Raw genomic sequence first — 16,996 nt, forward strand, 5'->3', positions numbered from 1 at the left:
ACCCGTGAAGCGCGCGAAGTTGGACAAGAAACTTTGGCAACGATCCGCCTATGGTTTCACTTGTCGCACAGGGGTCTGTGCGTGCTCGTTGTGATCGGAAGAACCTCTACTTTCATTTGAGACGCGAACTGGCATGTCGATTTTTTTTTTAGGGCCGCAGGCCAGGCCCCCCGTCGGAAGTTAGTTTACTCAAATATGCAAGTGATGTACCGGCAGGTCCCCCCGGGCAGGCCCCTGCCCAACGGAGTTGCCTGCGGGGCGAAGAGAAGCTGGCATCTTCGTTTGGCAGTAGGGCGGACCTAAGGGAGAGCGGGGTACCATGAACATAAGGCACGATGAGCATTTTGAATTTACGCGCCGATGATGTCACCGCCCGCCACCAACCTGTAGACGTTGATAGGGGGTGTGCCAGCGGATGTTTTTATCGAAAGCGCGAAGTCGCACGGCGCGTAAGACCTTCTGTAACCTTCTTACTATGAAATACCACTGGACGCGATTTTTTAGAACACCTGAGGTTAACTCAGGTCTCTCTACACCAAAAAGTTGTCTTTTGGGGCACGATCAGCAGTTTTTTTCGGGGTGCCATGATCATGCAAACGTCAAAACGTTTCATGTTCAAATCTGGTTAGTGATTTGGATTCAGCTCGTCGAAAGGAAACAAAATTGTCTAATTCGCCGAGACGATTGGAGACAAAATGCCAGAGTTATTGACGTTCAAAGTGACACTAAGTCATTTTTGGCACTTATTGTCACTTTGAACGTCAATAACTCTGGCAGTTTGCCTCCGATCGTCTCGGCGTATAAGACACTTTCGTTTTCTTTCGACGAGCTGAATCCCAATCACCAACCAGATTTTGATTTTAACATAATTAGGTTTTGACGTTTGCGGCTGCGTGAGCTCACACGTTTCCTAGGCGCAGTCTGGAAAAGGGCCGCTTCCCACAGGATTCCCTGGCAATGACATTGTCATAAATCTCTTCGCTGAGTTTCAAATATTTTTTTTTCGGATTTTTTGGGTGTCTTTCTAGGACACAAATATGCATGATCATCCTACCCCATCAACTGATCATGGTACCCCATGGTGGGGTACCATGAACATAATGCAGGGTCCCAATATTTTATCCCCAGCTCAGAAATGGTTTGATTGAGAGGAATTATTTCCTAAGCATGTTGTATCTAAAAGACATAGCTCCCACCTGAGCCCATGATCCAGCTGCTATCTACCACTATAGGGGAGAGAAGGCCTAAGACAAAAAAAGTGATCATGGCACCCCGCTTCCCCTTAGCTCGCTTCTAGCGTTCTGAGTAGAGAAGAATGACCAAATAACTCGATTTGAATGCGACACCGTTATTCTTTCATGTGACGTCACTTTCCTTTGAATGTGAAAACTGTCACATTAGTTATAGCGCGATGTCACATTCATTTAATTCGTCCAGGCAAAGCATGGTAAATTCCAGGGATGGAAAACGAAATAAAATTAAGATTTAAAAGCTCGAATTAGACTACACTGCTTGTCAAAATTAGCGGGTGGATTATTCCAACGGACGTAGTTTCTATGTGTTTTGAGCTAGAGAGCTACTGGTATGTAGGCGTCCCAATCATTCATACACGCCAAATCGTAGCTTCCTAGCTCAAATATCATAGAAACTATACGTCTGTTGGAAAAATCCACCCGCTAATGTTGAGGAGCAGTGTATTTCTCGTCCCCCTACTACTACGGCCTGGTATGCCCTGACGGCTCGGCGCTGTGACGCAAGCAGACCAAGCCATTGTTGGGTGTTCAAAAATGACAATGTCATCATGTTTGAGCTCGGCTTGCGCATGGTTCTCAACCTCGCATTCTAACCGAGCGGCCGGGGGCTCTCCACTCACCCTCCCTTGGCCTCGCGGGTTACCTGAAAGTATAGGCAACATGCGCCCAAACGATTCACAAAACTTGATCCCGGCCGTCAGGCAGAACTTAAGATAGCGCCATTAAACCGTAATGAAATGATATTAACTCTTGGTCGTAATGTAATAGAATTCATGTTTATAAGTGAAATTGTACTCTGCTCGATTTCATTCCGAAATAAGCTATATTCTAACATTCATATCATTCCACGAAATAGTATTGTGTTGAATATGATTTCATTTCGGAGTTACATTGATAATTTAACTTAATTACATTGAAGTGAAATTAAATAGAGGTGTCTGTCGAATTGAGTCGGTCTCATTTGTCAAAAACGCTTGGAAAATCCGAAAAGTCTGGGAAAAATTTGGCACCTGGGGACGGTTTCGAAACTGGTGCATCCGGCATTTTTCCACTAAATATTTATTGGCATTAAGATTGTATAAATTTTTCGTTGCCTTCACTGCGTTTTAATGGGGAAACGTATTGGAGCTACGTAACATTCCTTTTTCCTCCATTAATCCCTTTTTTATGCATTTTCGCCTTACAGAATGGCTGGGGGGTGCTGTCTAGGGGCACTCCCGAATCGCTTAACTGTGACAAACTCAGCGGCAGCAATGATATTAAAGAAAAAACCAGCCTCCTTACCTCAGGACGTTTGAAGAACGTATGTATAATCTAATGTATTACACCTACAGTATCACTGCTTAGCTCTTATGGAAAAGGTTGTTTCAAATATGCGTAGAATAGAATTACTGTTCATGTATATTTTTGTTATAATCAAGTGCAATTACAAAGACGGGTTTTTTTGCCGCATACCAATCAGGTGGCATTAGCAGACGATTAAAACTTTTGACATGAAAGACTGTTAAATTGCAAGGCTGCCACTAAAGGTTTTCTTCATTCAAACCAAAATTTTTACTCATTAAAATTGTCTATAGTTTGGTGCGTAAAAAAACGTTGCAGAAATTGACACAAATATCCACCTAAAAGAGGGACAACTTACGTTTTGAGCATTTTTCACCCTCTAATGACACAAATTCTTTCCAAACAGGGCACAATTTTTTCTAAATACTGCTAGGGACAAAAGTTTTGTCTTTTTGGTTATGGACAATGATAAGTTCCTTCCCATTTGGACTGTACCTGTACGTCTAGACAATATCCTTCGTAGCTTGCTGCTGGCAGTTCCGTAAGGAATTGAGCGTGCACCACCCGCATTGAATCAACGCGCTTTTTTCCCTGTTTGTGGTTTTGGCAGACGAAGGAGCAAGTACCACTTTCTTTTGACTGTGTACTTACACTTTGTTTGACCCCCAGGTGCGCGCCCTGCTGTCGCTGCGCTGCACATCGCCAGGCTGGAGCAGGCAGGTGCTCCAGCAGGCCGCTGCCGACCTTGAGGACCTCGTGCTGGTGAACCCCGAGCAGCAGCACCTAGACGTGGTCCAGGACATGCCGCGCCTGCGCAAGCTCGTGCTGATGGGCGCGGGCAAGCTGGTCGCGCCGCTGCCGCCGGGCCTCGAGGAACTTTACCTGCAGGTTAGCACTTAGAAGTACTTGCAAACCAAATTCTTTGCAACGTTGCGAAGAACTTTCGATCTTTGTTTTGCGAAGAATTCGTTCATATTTCAAAGAAATTCTTCGCCACTTCACAAAATATTTCTTCGCATTGCACAGAAATAGTTCTTAAGCTTGCGAAGAATTAGTTTATAATACAATTCTTCAAAATTCTTTGCGAGCTGCGCGGAAAATAGTTTGCAATACGAACATATTTTTCGCAAGCATTTTGCAGTGGGTGTCGCTTGAAGGCTCATTATCTAGAGGTTAAATTGCGAGAAATTGCCATTAATCTGTCCTGAAACTGAAATTACTGACCAAAAACGCGGAATAACTATAAATTATCGTTTGATTTCAATGATTTTGTCATTTTGAGTTCAATAGTGATTGGTCTGCATTGCAAAGAAATTGCTTGCGAAGAACTACTTCATTATCTTGCGAAGAATTCATCGCAGCTTGCAAAGAAAATAATTTGTAATGCAAAGAAAATAGTTTGGAACTGCAAACATTCTTACCAGTCTTCAAAATTCTTCGCAAGAATTTTACAGTGCACATTTCCTTGCCATGGTTTTCCAGACCGTGAACCGCGACCAGCTTCTCGTGGTGGCAAAGTTGCCGGCGCTGCGGCGCCTGGAGGTAGGCTGCCACTTCAGCGACCCTGTCCCGGAGGTGCCCTTCCCCCGCGCCTTGCCGCCGGCTGGCCTGCGCTGGCTGCGGTGCGGCCTGTACCCGCTGAGGACGGCGCTCAGGCTCATGCGGGCGCACCGGGCCACACTAGAGGTACAATTTCTCTTTCTTTTACAAAGAAATTGCTTTGAAAAATGGTTTTCTTTTTGAAAGCAAACCTGGGCTGTCGCAATGAAGAGAGATTCTTCTCGTAAATCAAAACTTGACCTTAGTACAACATTTCAAATTTCTTGTTCTACGAAACATTATAATCCTACTAAATCTGGCAAGATTTTTGGAATATGTAAAGGGCAAAACTGTTTTGCAACACAAAGGTCGAGTTTTTTTAAGTACAAAAGAAATATCTTTAAACAGTTCTCTTTTTATTGCAAAGAAAGCAGCCACTGTACAATAAAAACGCTCAGTATAGATTTAAGAGTGTAAGTGTAAAGCGTTTGGCTGCTCTGCAATAAATGATAAAGGAACGATTATACGGTGAAGTGCTTGTCATTAGTGTCATATGCACATTTTTTTAGCCTTTAATTCTCTAGTCTGTCATGCGAAATTCGCGAAAATATTGTGAAATCCACGCAAATCTTCAACCATCAATTTAAGGTGCCCCCACCCCACACTAAATCTGAAAGGACTTTTATGGTCCATAGACAGACGCGTTTTTTTGTATTTCAACCGGATGCAGATTGGAATCTAGCAAGTGAGGAAATTGCATCTTAAGAACGACAAAAAAAAAAAAGTTATCCTGAAAAAGGATGCTTATTTGTCACTTGCTGGGTTTAGATCAGCATCTGGTAAAGATGTACACAAAAACGCGTCTATTCCTATGGACAATAAAATTCTTTTCAGATTTAGTGTGTTGAGCTCAGAATAGTTTAAGATCGTCGTTCTCACTCTATCGGCACGTAGTAGGCCCGGTCATCGAGGGGTCATAATCAATTTCGCAAGTTCGACATACGGGAAAGTGATGCCCGTCCTACCCCAAAAAATGCAAAAATTGTAAAAAAATTCTCGGACTGACTGTAAGGGTCCCTACAGAGCCGTTTTTACTCAGCTTAGGCAACCCACATTACACAGTCACTTTTCCTCTATTTCCACGCATATAATCGAGGTCTTAGAGTTTTTTTCGGGTGCAGTAAATGGGGATCACCTCGGCGAGTCATGAGGAAAGCATTGCGAGCTGTGATCGTACTGATTCCGCTCAAACTAGGCCCCCCTGAGGAAACAAATTCACATATTTCAGCAAAATACCTGAAAAACGCTGAAAAATGTATAAATTACGCATCTAAGAGTCATAATGGAAAGGAATTTAGTCCAAATCATACCCATCACCCCCACCTCTCACCTCTTCTTGCGTTACCCTCCCCACCCCTCCCACCCACGCGATTAAAGTAGGTGCGACAAAGACTGCTTAAAAGAACATTCTTCATTGATCAGCGCGACGAGTTGCAGCTCTTTGCTCACACAGAATGTAACGTAAAGGCATCACTGATTTGCAAACCAGGACTTACGACGAGGACTTGGCTGCACGACGAGTACCCTCCCCCCGCCCGCACCCCACACCCTTCTCCCACATTCACCCATGGACCCTTTTACTGCTTAACTGGTTCCTCTTGTCCTCTCTTGGACCTGAACTCGGGTACAAGCTTACTTGGAGGTGCTCCTCAGTCCGAAACAATACGTACAATACAACAAAATTCATCTTACAGCAAAAATAATGAAACTAACTTTTAACTACATATAATGCAAGACTATACCATTAGATTTTTGATTATAAACGAAAAGTGCGAGCTCATACAGAAATATAAATGCAGACAGACACCGATACTTGATTCAGTCTGCAATCACAAGTTATTGACCAAATTTAACTTTAAAAGGGGACTTAAACAAAATTTGGATTCGAAGTTCGCCTTCACGGAAAAAAAAAGGTTTGCCGTAGCGACCAGAACCGCTTCGTTGAGTGCAACTTGGTTGCTTGTATCGGGCATGTTGATTCTGACTAACAGTTGAGCAGCTCGTCCTAGTACAACTCGCTTGGTAGACCATGGCTGATTCCTACAACTAAGTCAGCTTGCACAGAGAAGTTGGTTGCTAAAACCGAAATGAGTCGATCATCACCAGAAGCCAGATTTGCCGAAGTGGCGCGTTCCACCTCCCCCCTCCTAGTCGCCGCTGTGGCGCAGTGGTCTCCGTGCCTGGCGGCTGGATAGTAAGCGGAGGTTCGACTCCGGTCGGCGCCCAACCAGTTTCTCCTTGCACGGTGTCTTCTGACACTGTACTTAGTTAACTCAAAGCAGGGAGATGGACCGTAGATGAATGAAAGGCTACGGGAAAGGGAGATCACAGATATATTTTTTGTTATTGTTCCTACATTTGTTCTATCGACAGCTTGATCACTGTAACCAACTTTCTGGTCCCTGCGACCATACGCTCCGGGTTATCACGCTCAAGCATTAATCTCGTGAAAGTTCTCACGACCAGCTAAAAGATGGTCCCGGCGACCGTATTTCTGATCCTCAGAATCAACTTTCCGCTTTTCGCAACTAAGTAGTGACTACGAAGCAGTTTGGTTCTTACAATCAGAAAGTCGATCGTCCCACAAGCTACTAGAATTTCTGGTCGTAGTAATCAACTTCTGATTACGACAACTAACTATTTTTTTCCGTGTTGGGAATAGTCGAATAAGAGGACCTCTGCCCAACTGGGTCTGTTAGTGGACGCAATTCGGACTCGTCCGTACCTCATGACCGTACCAGGACTGTTATCGGGTTTAGTCCGATGCGCATCGGTCTAAAATCGGGCGAGGCAGGATTCTGGAACACCGTCCGGACAAGCCCGATGTTTGTCGGTCCGATAGAGAACTGAAACCGGGCTAGTCCGAACGGCGATCGGACTAACCGCGGAACAGTCCGAGGCTTGACGGACTGTTTCGGAACAAAAAGGGAACAAGATACGGAACTTTTCATTTTTAAACGCTTAGGGACCCTTAAAGTCTATCCGAGAATTTTTTTACAATCTTTGCACTGTTTTGGGTAGGAGGGGCATCTTTTTCCCGTATGTCGAACTTGAAAAAAGTGACCATGACCCCTCGATGACCGGGCCTAGCACGTAGCCTCGGGAACGAATGAGAACATTCCCGGCCACCTTGGGGGCACGTCCTCTCTTCGGATAATTTATCAGTCTATGAATACATTATTCTATCCACCTTTCTTATATGTTCCTTTTGTCTGCAGGTTGTGGAATTAGTAGCTGCATCGCGAGAGCCTTACGGCTGCCCGGACCTGGCGACCGAGCTCGGCCGCTGCCGGCTGCGACGCCTCAAGAGGCTCATTTTCTTACGGGAGACGGGTAAAAAATTCTGCAAGCATGATGCATTGGATTGCAGTAAACAAAAATTTCAGGTTCGTATTTATTTGTTTTATAGCGTCACCCAAATTTCCTGAAAACTTGTTCTGTCTTCTGACCGTCAGAAAACAGCTCTGCACACTTCATTTTTGAGTACACTACACACTCTAAATGGGAAGGAACTATTTTAATGTCCAGTAATAATGGGATAAACCGCTTCTCCATATGAAAAGTGACACAAAATTGTGCCGGATGTCCTCACGTATTGTGTCATCAAAGGGTGCAAAATGTTTAAAAAACAAATTGTTCCCTCCTTTTGTTCATATTTGTGTCAATTTCTGCAACGGTTTTACACGTATTTAACTGTAGACAATTTTTTGTCCGCGTAATTAGAAACAACACGAAACAAGCAGGCCCGCCCTTCCGCCAAACGAAGTTGCCAGCTCCGCTTCGCTCCGCCGGCAACTCCGTTCGGCAGGGGCCGGGCCTGCTTGGCCTGCCGGCTGCGATGGTCGGGCCTGCGGCCCGACCATTTCTGTCACACGATTTGCTGAAGATCATGATCGAATGATGTAGCGGGCCTTCGGCCCGCTTAAACCCGTCGTCTTTGAGTTTGCCCCGTAGACACGAGACAGGGATGTAACGGTGAAGTACCGCGACTATAACCCACCCTTCTGCTTAGAAAACGTTTTTGGGGGGTGGGGGGAGAGTTTCTTTCCTATTTTGCGGTTTTAGGCCTTTTCCTACAACTTATTGTTCACTTTGGCAATTTTTAGCTTATTTTCGTCAAAAAAGACCCTCTAGCGCCTAAACGGTTAGAGAAAGAGCAAAACGGACGAAATTTTCGCCCAAAGGGCTCTTCTTTGACGAGTTAGCCCTTAGGAGAACATAAGAAGAAAATACTTTTTGGAAGAATTTTTGAACCTTTGATACCCCCATTCACACCCTTAGGGGTGGTTGCCAGGATTTGCCGTAGGCGTTTCGTTCTCTAGAAGTGGACCTTAAGATACCCTGAAAATTTCAAGTCTCTAGCACATCTCCTTCTAGTGGAACAGACAGACACACAGACACGAGGTCGTTTGCATAAGCCCGCTGGATAGCTTTTTCAAAGCAGAAGGGCGGGCTAAAAAAGAAGATTAGCTAAATTAGCTTATGCATTCGCTAATGTGGCCTTAGATTAGAATACAGTATTAGCTCTCCTAGCTAATTCTTAGCTAGGAAAGCTAAAAAATTAGCCATGACAGTTGCTTACAAAATAAAGCAACTAAAACTATTAGCTTTCATAGCTAGGAATTAGCTAGGAAAGCTAATGTTCTAATCGAAGGCCATATAAGCGAATGCATTTGCTAATTTAGCTAATCCTTTTTTTTCGTTAAATTTGTGTGATCTGTAGGACAAAGTTTTAGAAAACTTTAAATCGTCTGTCCCCTCTAATGACACAAATTTGTCTGAGGCTAGATGAGCTTAAAACGTTTTGACACGAAATATGTTCCCTCCCATTTAGATTCCTCCCAACAAACAAAGTTGCCAAGTCGTAATTTTCAGCTAAGTGCCTCTTTAAAGGCGTTTAAAAGCCCTGGTGCTAATCATTAGGGCTTTCGGCCATTCGGGGGCTATTCGGGGAGTGAGATATTTTCTGATAACGAAGAACAGGAGGAATCCAGTTTGGCGGCCGGCTGAAGGCTGCTTCAGGACCTTAACATAACTTAAGTCGTTGGCGTACCGACACGATTTCTCGTGTATAGGGTTTTTGAGGTTCTGCCCTTCAAACACGGAAAAAAAGATATTGCTTGTACAACGTAATTTTTCGCTAATATGGACGTAACAAAATAGAGTTCGAACGGACTACGCATGCTGAGTATAGGATCAATTGAGAATCTCCGGTGTCGCAACTAATTCTTCTGTTGCTCGAACTGATCAAGTTTGTTCTGAAAGCAAAACTTTCAGTTAGCGAAATCGGCCGTGCCTCCACTCTCATACCTGTACTGATTTATTTAGTAGCTTCTAAAGGCTTTGATGCAGCAGGATTGCTGACTAATTTGTTACTTATTCTGTGTATCGTTGTAAGTAGCTCACTGGTAAAAGAAAAAATTGTCAGTAATTAGATGATAATGAGCTGGATACGGGACTGCTAATAGCTGTAGTAGCCAATACAAGTGGGCAGCTGCAGGTTGTCATTTAACCGCCATCGTGGCCTATGTAGATTTCCTGTCGTAGCTAATTCACGTGCAGTGGAAGTTCGAAAAGAAGCCGGTCGAACCTATTAACAGAGGCATGGCAAAGGCGCGACGACACTTTTTATTTTGTTTGGAGCACGAACCGTCCCCCACGGGCCCCATAGTGACGACGAACGAGATAGACGAAAGAAGCGCACTACAAGTAAAGGAGTGACATTTTTCGCTCCCAGGAGAGCGATATCAGTGAAGCCAATTTGACGACTCTTGGGAGAGCGATATTAACAATTACATCGCTCTTTTGCAATAACTTTTCGCGACATTTCTGGTTACGAATAAGACTTATTTTGAGTCATTTTCGCAAACGTCGCTCGTTTAGGGTCGTCTCTGCGACATTTTCTGTTACGAAGAAGACACATGTTGAGTCATTTCGCGAAAATCGCTCTAACAGAGCGATGGCACCTATACGTCGCTCTATTCGGGAAAGAAAGGTCACTCCTCGTTTTACAGTGGCGGGCGTGCCTCGAATCCAAACCAGCAGGCCAGCTGGCGTGGCTAGAGCGGCGCCTCAGCCCGCTCGGCCACCGCTCGGCCACCGCTCGCCTTGTCGGCGGTCAGTTTGGATCGTGCACTCATTCCATTGAAGAGCGGGACGATCCAGACACCGCCATTATTGTCGTCCACACATAACAAAATCACTTCTGGACGCTAAAATGAGTGCCGCTCCAGCTAACCCAAGAAACGACATAACGCCCTTATATATACCCGCTAAGAGAAAATAGACGTCTATTGGATGTTTAATAGACATCTACTGCTAGACGGCAAGTTGTCCAAAAGACGTCTTCGGTGACCTCTGCAGTCTGCAGGTGTTTTTTTACAAGTGAGCGCTTGAGTACAAATTATCTCAAGGTGATCAACAATTTCATATCCTGCTGCGTTAAAAATCCTAAAGCTTGAACGTCTAAGGCCAAAAATGGGTTAGATTGGAGTTAGATCGTCTCGGCACGTCTACACGTTGTCTATCGCTAGACGTCTAAGTTTGTAGATGGGATGGATCAGAGTTAGATCATCTCGACACGTCTACACTGTGTCTAGGGCTAGACGTCCAAGGTCGTAGATGGAGAACATAGGGAATAGATCATCTTTTTTACGAGGAATGTTGTAATTTATTGACACAGCTGTGAAATAATGTTGGCACTGTAAAATTACAGCAGGGTTGTAAAGTTATTCTGATTTTTACAAATCCTCAGGTTATCGTGGGTAACTGCTTTGCAAAGTGAAGTCCGGGCTTAAATTTGTAGACAGAATCCAAAAAAACGTCCTCAAATGAGGAAAAAACTCACAATAAATGCATGAGGAACACCCACAGTATCATACTGAAACGAAAAAAAAAATCATCATCTCCGAAATACTAATATGACGGATTTTACAACCGATTTTGTAGTCTGACAGCTACTCTGTAATTTTACAGCGCTACCTTGAAAACGTAAAACAGTGTCAATGTTTTTGGGGTTGTATGGCATTTGTTGTAATTTTACAACTGCGCTGTAGAAATAGTTTTACGACAACACCTGCTCCCAAAATTAGCTGAACATTTCCTGTAAAATTACAGAATTTTTTTAACAGTGCAGTTCTGTTTGAGTTCTGTACGTAACGATAAATTTTTGGACGACGGGAGCCGAATAAAGACCCTATTCTAACAAGAGGTCCGACACTGACTCTGGCATGGAGCGACCGAACAATAAAATGGCACACGAATACAGTGATAACCATGCTGGTTAAATTAATTTCCTTACCATATCTAATATAGGCTACCGTTTCGAGCGAAAAAAAGGAGATTCAACGGGCACTGAATCGCGGCATTCTAGTCCAGGGGTCGCAAACTCGAGCTATCCGCCGAGCCTCGCCTGCATAGGTCACACGCATTGCGAGCTCTTCGGCAAAAAGAGTGAGAGAGATAGATGTAGTGGTGCCTCAGCGACTGACCCGTGCCCGGCCGCACTGCTGTCACCGCCAGCTAGCTTCGCTGTGCGCTCGGTCGTCGGCCAGTGTGTCTGTCTTTGTCACTCCCAATGGCACCTCAATGAGTGCGACAAAGACAGACACACACACTGGGCCAGCGAGCGAGCGGCGTGTGTCCAGCGACAGACGACGACGGCTGGGTCCAGCTCGGCTCCGAGCCACCCGAGCGCGGCTCTCGGCGACCTCGGGTCCACCCGAACGCAAGAGGTGCGCGGCTCTCGGCGAGCCGCGCTACCGGGCTAGGCGAGCCGCGCTTGGCTCGGGAGCCGCGAGTTTGCGACCCCTGTTCTAGTCCCTCGCAACCGCAGCTCACTCCGGGAGGAGAAAACACAAGTTTATTTTTAATGATAATTAAAAAAAATTAGGCCATAGCACTAATTTCTGCTTTATTCGAACGAAACAGGGATTTGTTCGTACAATAAAAGGCAAACAGTCACAGTATAGTTGCGACCGGCTCCTTCGGCAGCGAGCCAATTTCGTTGGTGCAACAAAAACCTAGCACGTGACACTATGACGGCTGTTTTAGTATTATTAGGAACGAAAACTGGCCGTCTGTATAACACAAGAGGTATAGCTCCTCCAAATAAAACGTTAGTGAGCAGAAAATAAAATTGTTATGTCTATTTTAACCAAACCGTTTGTTACGGTAACAAATTTTCCGTTGGAAGGGCAATATCTTTTGATCCGTGTAGGGCACTTAGGACTATTTCTCAATATTGGCGGAGATACGCGATAAACCGTGCGGATAGTGCTGGCTTTGTGATGGTACGGAAGCAAACGTTGGCCACCATCCATAGTGGATCCTTCTGTTCTTATTCGGAAAATACGTCATTCAGTTTGCAGCGTAGATTAATCGGCGTTCACCATGAAAAATTTGATCGATTTCTGACAAGGAACGGGTCTTAAAACGGGTCTTACATTCCTTAACCCGGAGTTTTGCATGCCTTCTCACATAACAGGAAACTGCACTTTTTTCAGGTATGGGACGTTTTGATGACGTTGGGCATCCTGACCGTTGTCGAGTGCAGCCTCTGCGACTAAACGACGGCTGCAGCTTTTTTTCATTCTTAAAACTGTTCGCGAAATCGTCAGAAAGCATTCTTATTATTGTTTGATTTTATTTTTAATGCTACGGAGCATTCCCACTTTAACTTGTCATTCATTGGACGTGTGTACTGTGTTGTTACAGTAATATAGTATTGTAGACAAACGTCACCTGTTTTTTTCTTGTCCACAACCCCTTCTTTTTCACGTCCGTAACGGCAGCCTGGAGCCGCTCTTCCTTTGTGCCTTTCGGTGGCTGCGGCAGCACTCCATGTGACGGCTCTGCCATTGCTAACCTATAAAGAAACAATAGTTATTAAACGCCGTGTGATTAGGCTACCCATCGGACGCCCCCCCCCCCCCCCCCCCGCCTCCCAGGTGGGACGATGGACGATGCGTGCCAACTGAAGTGGCACTCGCTCGCCGCTCGCCACCGCCCACCTCCCGGCCGTCTGGTGGGCCAGCGGCCGGACGGCCGGGCGGCTGCGGCGGTGCAACGCAACTCTGCCCCCCCCCCCCCCCCCCCCCTTGTTTGTTGGCACTTTTCTCAGGCAACCAGGGTACATTCCCAGGGAAATGCTCTACACAAATGAAGCACTGAACACAAACTCTATCGTTCGGCACACGATTGACACCTGGTGCTTGATGCAGACACGTTTATGACGTAATTATGGTGTATCACGCACAAGAAAATAAAGAACACACGATATCAACAGCATTTCACGTTGAAATACGGCCCTGTAGTTGTCCGAAAAAGCCAATATGAAGTGAGCACACACCCAAAATAAAGAGAGTGTCGACTACTGGAACAGATGTCTTTTTCTGGCCCAGTAGTGGACACCGTTATTTACGCCCCTGACCGAAATTTTCGGAAAGCTCAATGGGGACAGATAATACATACCTTTGACATCAACGCGGAATCGCTCGGATGAAAGGCGGCTTCACAGAACGTTTCGAACAAACACCTGTCCACTACTACGGAGCTAAGAAATGATGACTCGGTGTGACGCGACAAGCAGCGTTCTGCGCGAAGCGCTCCCCACCGGCTCCCGGAGGTCGCACAGACTCGGTGCCGGCTGCATACTAATCTCAATAGAGAGCGCTACAACCCGGCAAAACGCGCGAGACCCTAACTTTAACCAATTCGCGGGAAATCGAACGCAAAGTTGAAAGTGTCGACTACTGGTGTACTGTCGACTACTGGGCCCCTTATCCTACAATATATTTAATTCAAAATGTTTCTAAATTTGTAAATTGCCTTTCGTAAATTCCTACAGGTATTTTTGACATTTTGTGACTTGCGGGTTGCCTACCTACGCTGATAGAGGTTCAAAATTGTCACACGACCAAAGCGGAAGTCAACGCTTTCCACACAGAGCAACAATGGCAATGTTCAACCAATGTCCATCAAAGCCCTCGAAAACTGACACAGGGGTCAAAATGACCTCTTCGGTAGAGCGAGGAATATGTAATAATATCTCCTAAAGTTTTTGACGCATATGCCTTGGTTTTTCGTGTCAAAGCGTATTTTGGTGACCCATGAAAAGTCAAAAAGTGGCGGGTCGGTAGAAAAAAATTTTGATAGTTCATTTGGCAGCTCAAAATTGAAAGGGGTCCTTTGGGCCCCTCTGGTAGTTGTAGTGTGTTAAATGCTTTAGGCAAAGTTAGTAAATGAGCAGAATTTCTGGTTAGTAGGATGATGTCATACTCATGGGAAACATCAGAAGTATGCAGGAATTTCTGTATATTGAACTGGTCAGATATCAGAATGAAATGAAAATCTAAATACCTTATAACTTATGGACCTTGTGTAATATTCGTGTATCCTTCCCAAATTTTGAGGACTGTCTAATTTTACTGAACTACCAAAAAGGTATACATCAAATATGAGTCACGATTTTGTCACATCAAATCTTTCTTACATAAGATTTGTATTATCAGCAGCTGATTTGTTGATTGATTCAAATGCCTTGCTTGTAGTATCCTTAAATATCTAGTATGTAAGTAATTGCTTTAGATGTCTTTTCATTTTAAGACAAATGTTCGCTCAGAGATGGAAAAAACTGGAGAATGTTTAATCTGGTTCCTAAATCTAGTACATTAGTCATTTTGTTAATTTTTTTCTGTTTATCAAACAAAATGAAAATGTTCCAGCTGAATTGTACAAAAGATCCTAAAATATTACGGAGAAGTCTTCTCTTCCACAGAAATAAATCATTTGACTCAATTTTTATGAATTTCCAAATATCCCAGTCACCCCGGCAACTCAGACCAAATTTGCTTGTACCAGTGCTTCAACGGTAAAGTTTCAGATGTCTGCTTGATTATTTCTTCTTGAATGTATTGTGGTTCGGTGATCAATTAGGGCAGACTGCTGTCTTCTCAAAATGGATAAAGGAGAACAATAATTTATCATTCCAAGATTTTATTAAGAACAAATTACATAAAACAAAGTTGACGACATCAGAGACCTTAGCTGGTTCACATTCTCTTGTCAGGATCCACAACAGGGCATTAGATGATCAAAGATAAAAAAGTAGAAAAAGGTCGACTGTAAGGTGCTAGATAATGCTGATCCAGGGTTCTCATTAGAGGAATTAGAATATTGACAACAAATTGCATTAAACAAAGTTCACAATAAGACAATATCAGAGCGCTTAGCTGGTTCTTTACAAGAGGTGACCCCACATTTCTTCCTTGCTATGATCCCCTGCATTATGCAGGTGTTACAGAAAATATGTTCGCATGTCCTTAGCTTTGAATTGGCTTCAGGGCGCCTACATAGCCTACATAGGAGAGTGTGGTGCTTGTAGGGCCTGTCTAGGAGCAAATAAGTTCACTTGGGGCATCTTCTCCAACAACAGCCTGTCCACCAGAAGCCTGCCCTGCAGCGGAGGCCTGTCCACTTGGGGCCTGTCCCGCAGCAAAAGGCTGTCCACTTGGGGCCTGTCCTGCAGCAAAAGGCTGTCCACTTGAGGCCTGTCCCGCAGCAAAAGGCTGTCCATCAGAGGGCTGACCATCAGAGGGCTGTCCCGCAGTGGGGGCCTGTTCAGCATGGTCTGAAACAAACATACACAGTTTCAATGAGAAATTAAAAACCTAGTTGTAAAAATGTTTTCACAGCAGCTAGTAATCCCAGATGATTTATTCTGATTGAATTTAAAGTGATAACAATATGATAAGATTAGCTTTCACTTTTCCAGAAAGTTCAGGGCAAGCAGTAAGGGAAATAATGAGTTTTAATGAATGGCTTGTTTCACAAAAGCTGGCCTAGGGCAAATATATAGGCCCAATTGATTGGCAAAACATCAACTAGTGCTTCATATTTGCAGTTTGAGAACTTTAACGTAAAAATAAGAACTTTCTGCTCACCAGGGAAATTGAAATGTACATGACAGTGTACTCTGCGACCATCTGGATGAAGTCTCAAGTCCATTATCCTGTTCTGAAACGCGATGCTGGTGCCAGCTGTACCGCCATTCCCTACAGCATCAACAAAACAAAAAGCCAATATAAAAGTCGTCATCAGTCAGATACTTTGAATTGAAGGACACTGCACCTGCGAAGGGTACCAAGTTCAACAAAAGCAGGGTAATTGCTTAAGGAACTTACCGTAAACAGCCACAGGGTGTAGGAAAACCATCACAGGTGGCAGACGCATAAATCATCGCACACAGATGGTCGTGAACAGCGTCAGAGGGTAGAATATTATTGTGGCGCTGGTTCATTTAACCTTCAGTTCATTTGTCCGTGACGGACAAGAAAAACCTCCGCTGGAGGCACCCATAACCACAGCCGCTAATTCAGGCTTTTCCGCCGTCAGCAGAGGGAAAGTAGGTCAGCGCTGGTACACGTTTCTGCCAGCAGCACAGGCAGAACGGGTTCGGAGGTTTTTCCCATAGATAGGCCCAAAAAACCACCGAAAACCCCAAAAACCACCTGCGTGGTTAACAGTGCTCTCAGATGGCTTGTTAGTGATTGGATTTTTAAATTGAATTGATTTGGGCTCCAGGCCAGCAAAATTAAAGTATAGATGGTTTTAAACTTGAAAGGATTGATGCCAGCCATCAATGGAGCATTTTGAGCTTCTTGAGCATACGAGGAGTCGCTGACAACACTATGCAAGGTTGTGAACCAGTCGAAGGAAGAAAGAACACTCATACAGACATCAAGGTTAAACCACAGACTAAACGTGGCAAAACAAAACCCTACACATGTCGACACTTCAATTAACACATGGATCCACAAGAACACCATACACAAGGTAACAAGCAGGCCCGCCCTTCCGCC

General features: G+C 44.5%; 1 protein-coding gene across 1 annotated transcript in view; it reads left to right on the plus strand.

Annotated features, from left to right (window-relative positions):
• The window catches only part of LOC113213943 (uncharacterized), a 41,533-nt gene extending 28,656 nt beyond the window's left edge, over positions 1-12,877 (plus strand). The window contains exons 5-9 of the mRNA XM_052274584.1: positions 2,440-2,556; positions 3,207-3,425; positions 4,020-4,223; positions 7,355-7,522; positions 12,641-12,877. Coding sequence (XP_052130544.1) covers positions 2,440-2,556; positions 3,207-3,425; positions 4,020-4,223; positions 7,355-7,522; positions 12,641-12,703 — 771 coding nt within the window. The 3' untranslated portion in view covers positions 12,704-12,877. The remainder of the gene's footprint in view (positions 1-2,439; positions 2,557-3,206; positions 3,426-4,019; positions 4,224-7,354; positions 7,523-12,640) is intronic.
• The last annotated feature ends 4,119 nt before the right edge of the window (positions 12,878-16,996 follow it).

Source organism: Frankliniella occidentalis, unplaced genomic scaffold (assembly GCF_000697945.3).
Source record: "Frankliniella occidentalis isolate FOCC.00 unplaced genomic scaffold, Focc_3.1 Scaffold413, whole genome shotgun sequence".
Classification (NCBI taxonomy): domain Eukaryota; kingdom Metazoa; phylum Arthropoda; class Insecta; order Thysanoptera; family Thripidae; genus Frankliniella; species Frankliniella occidentalis.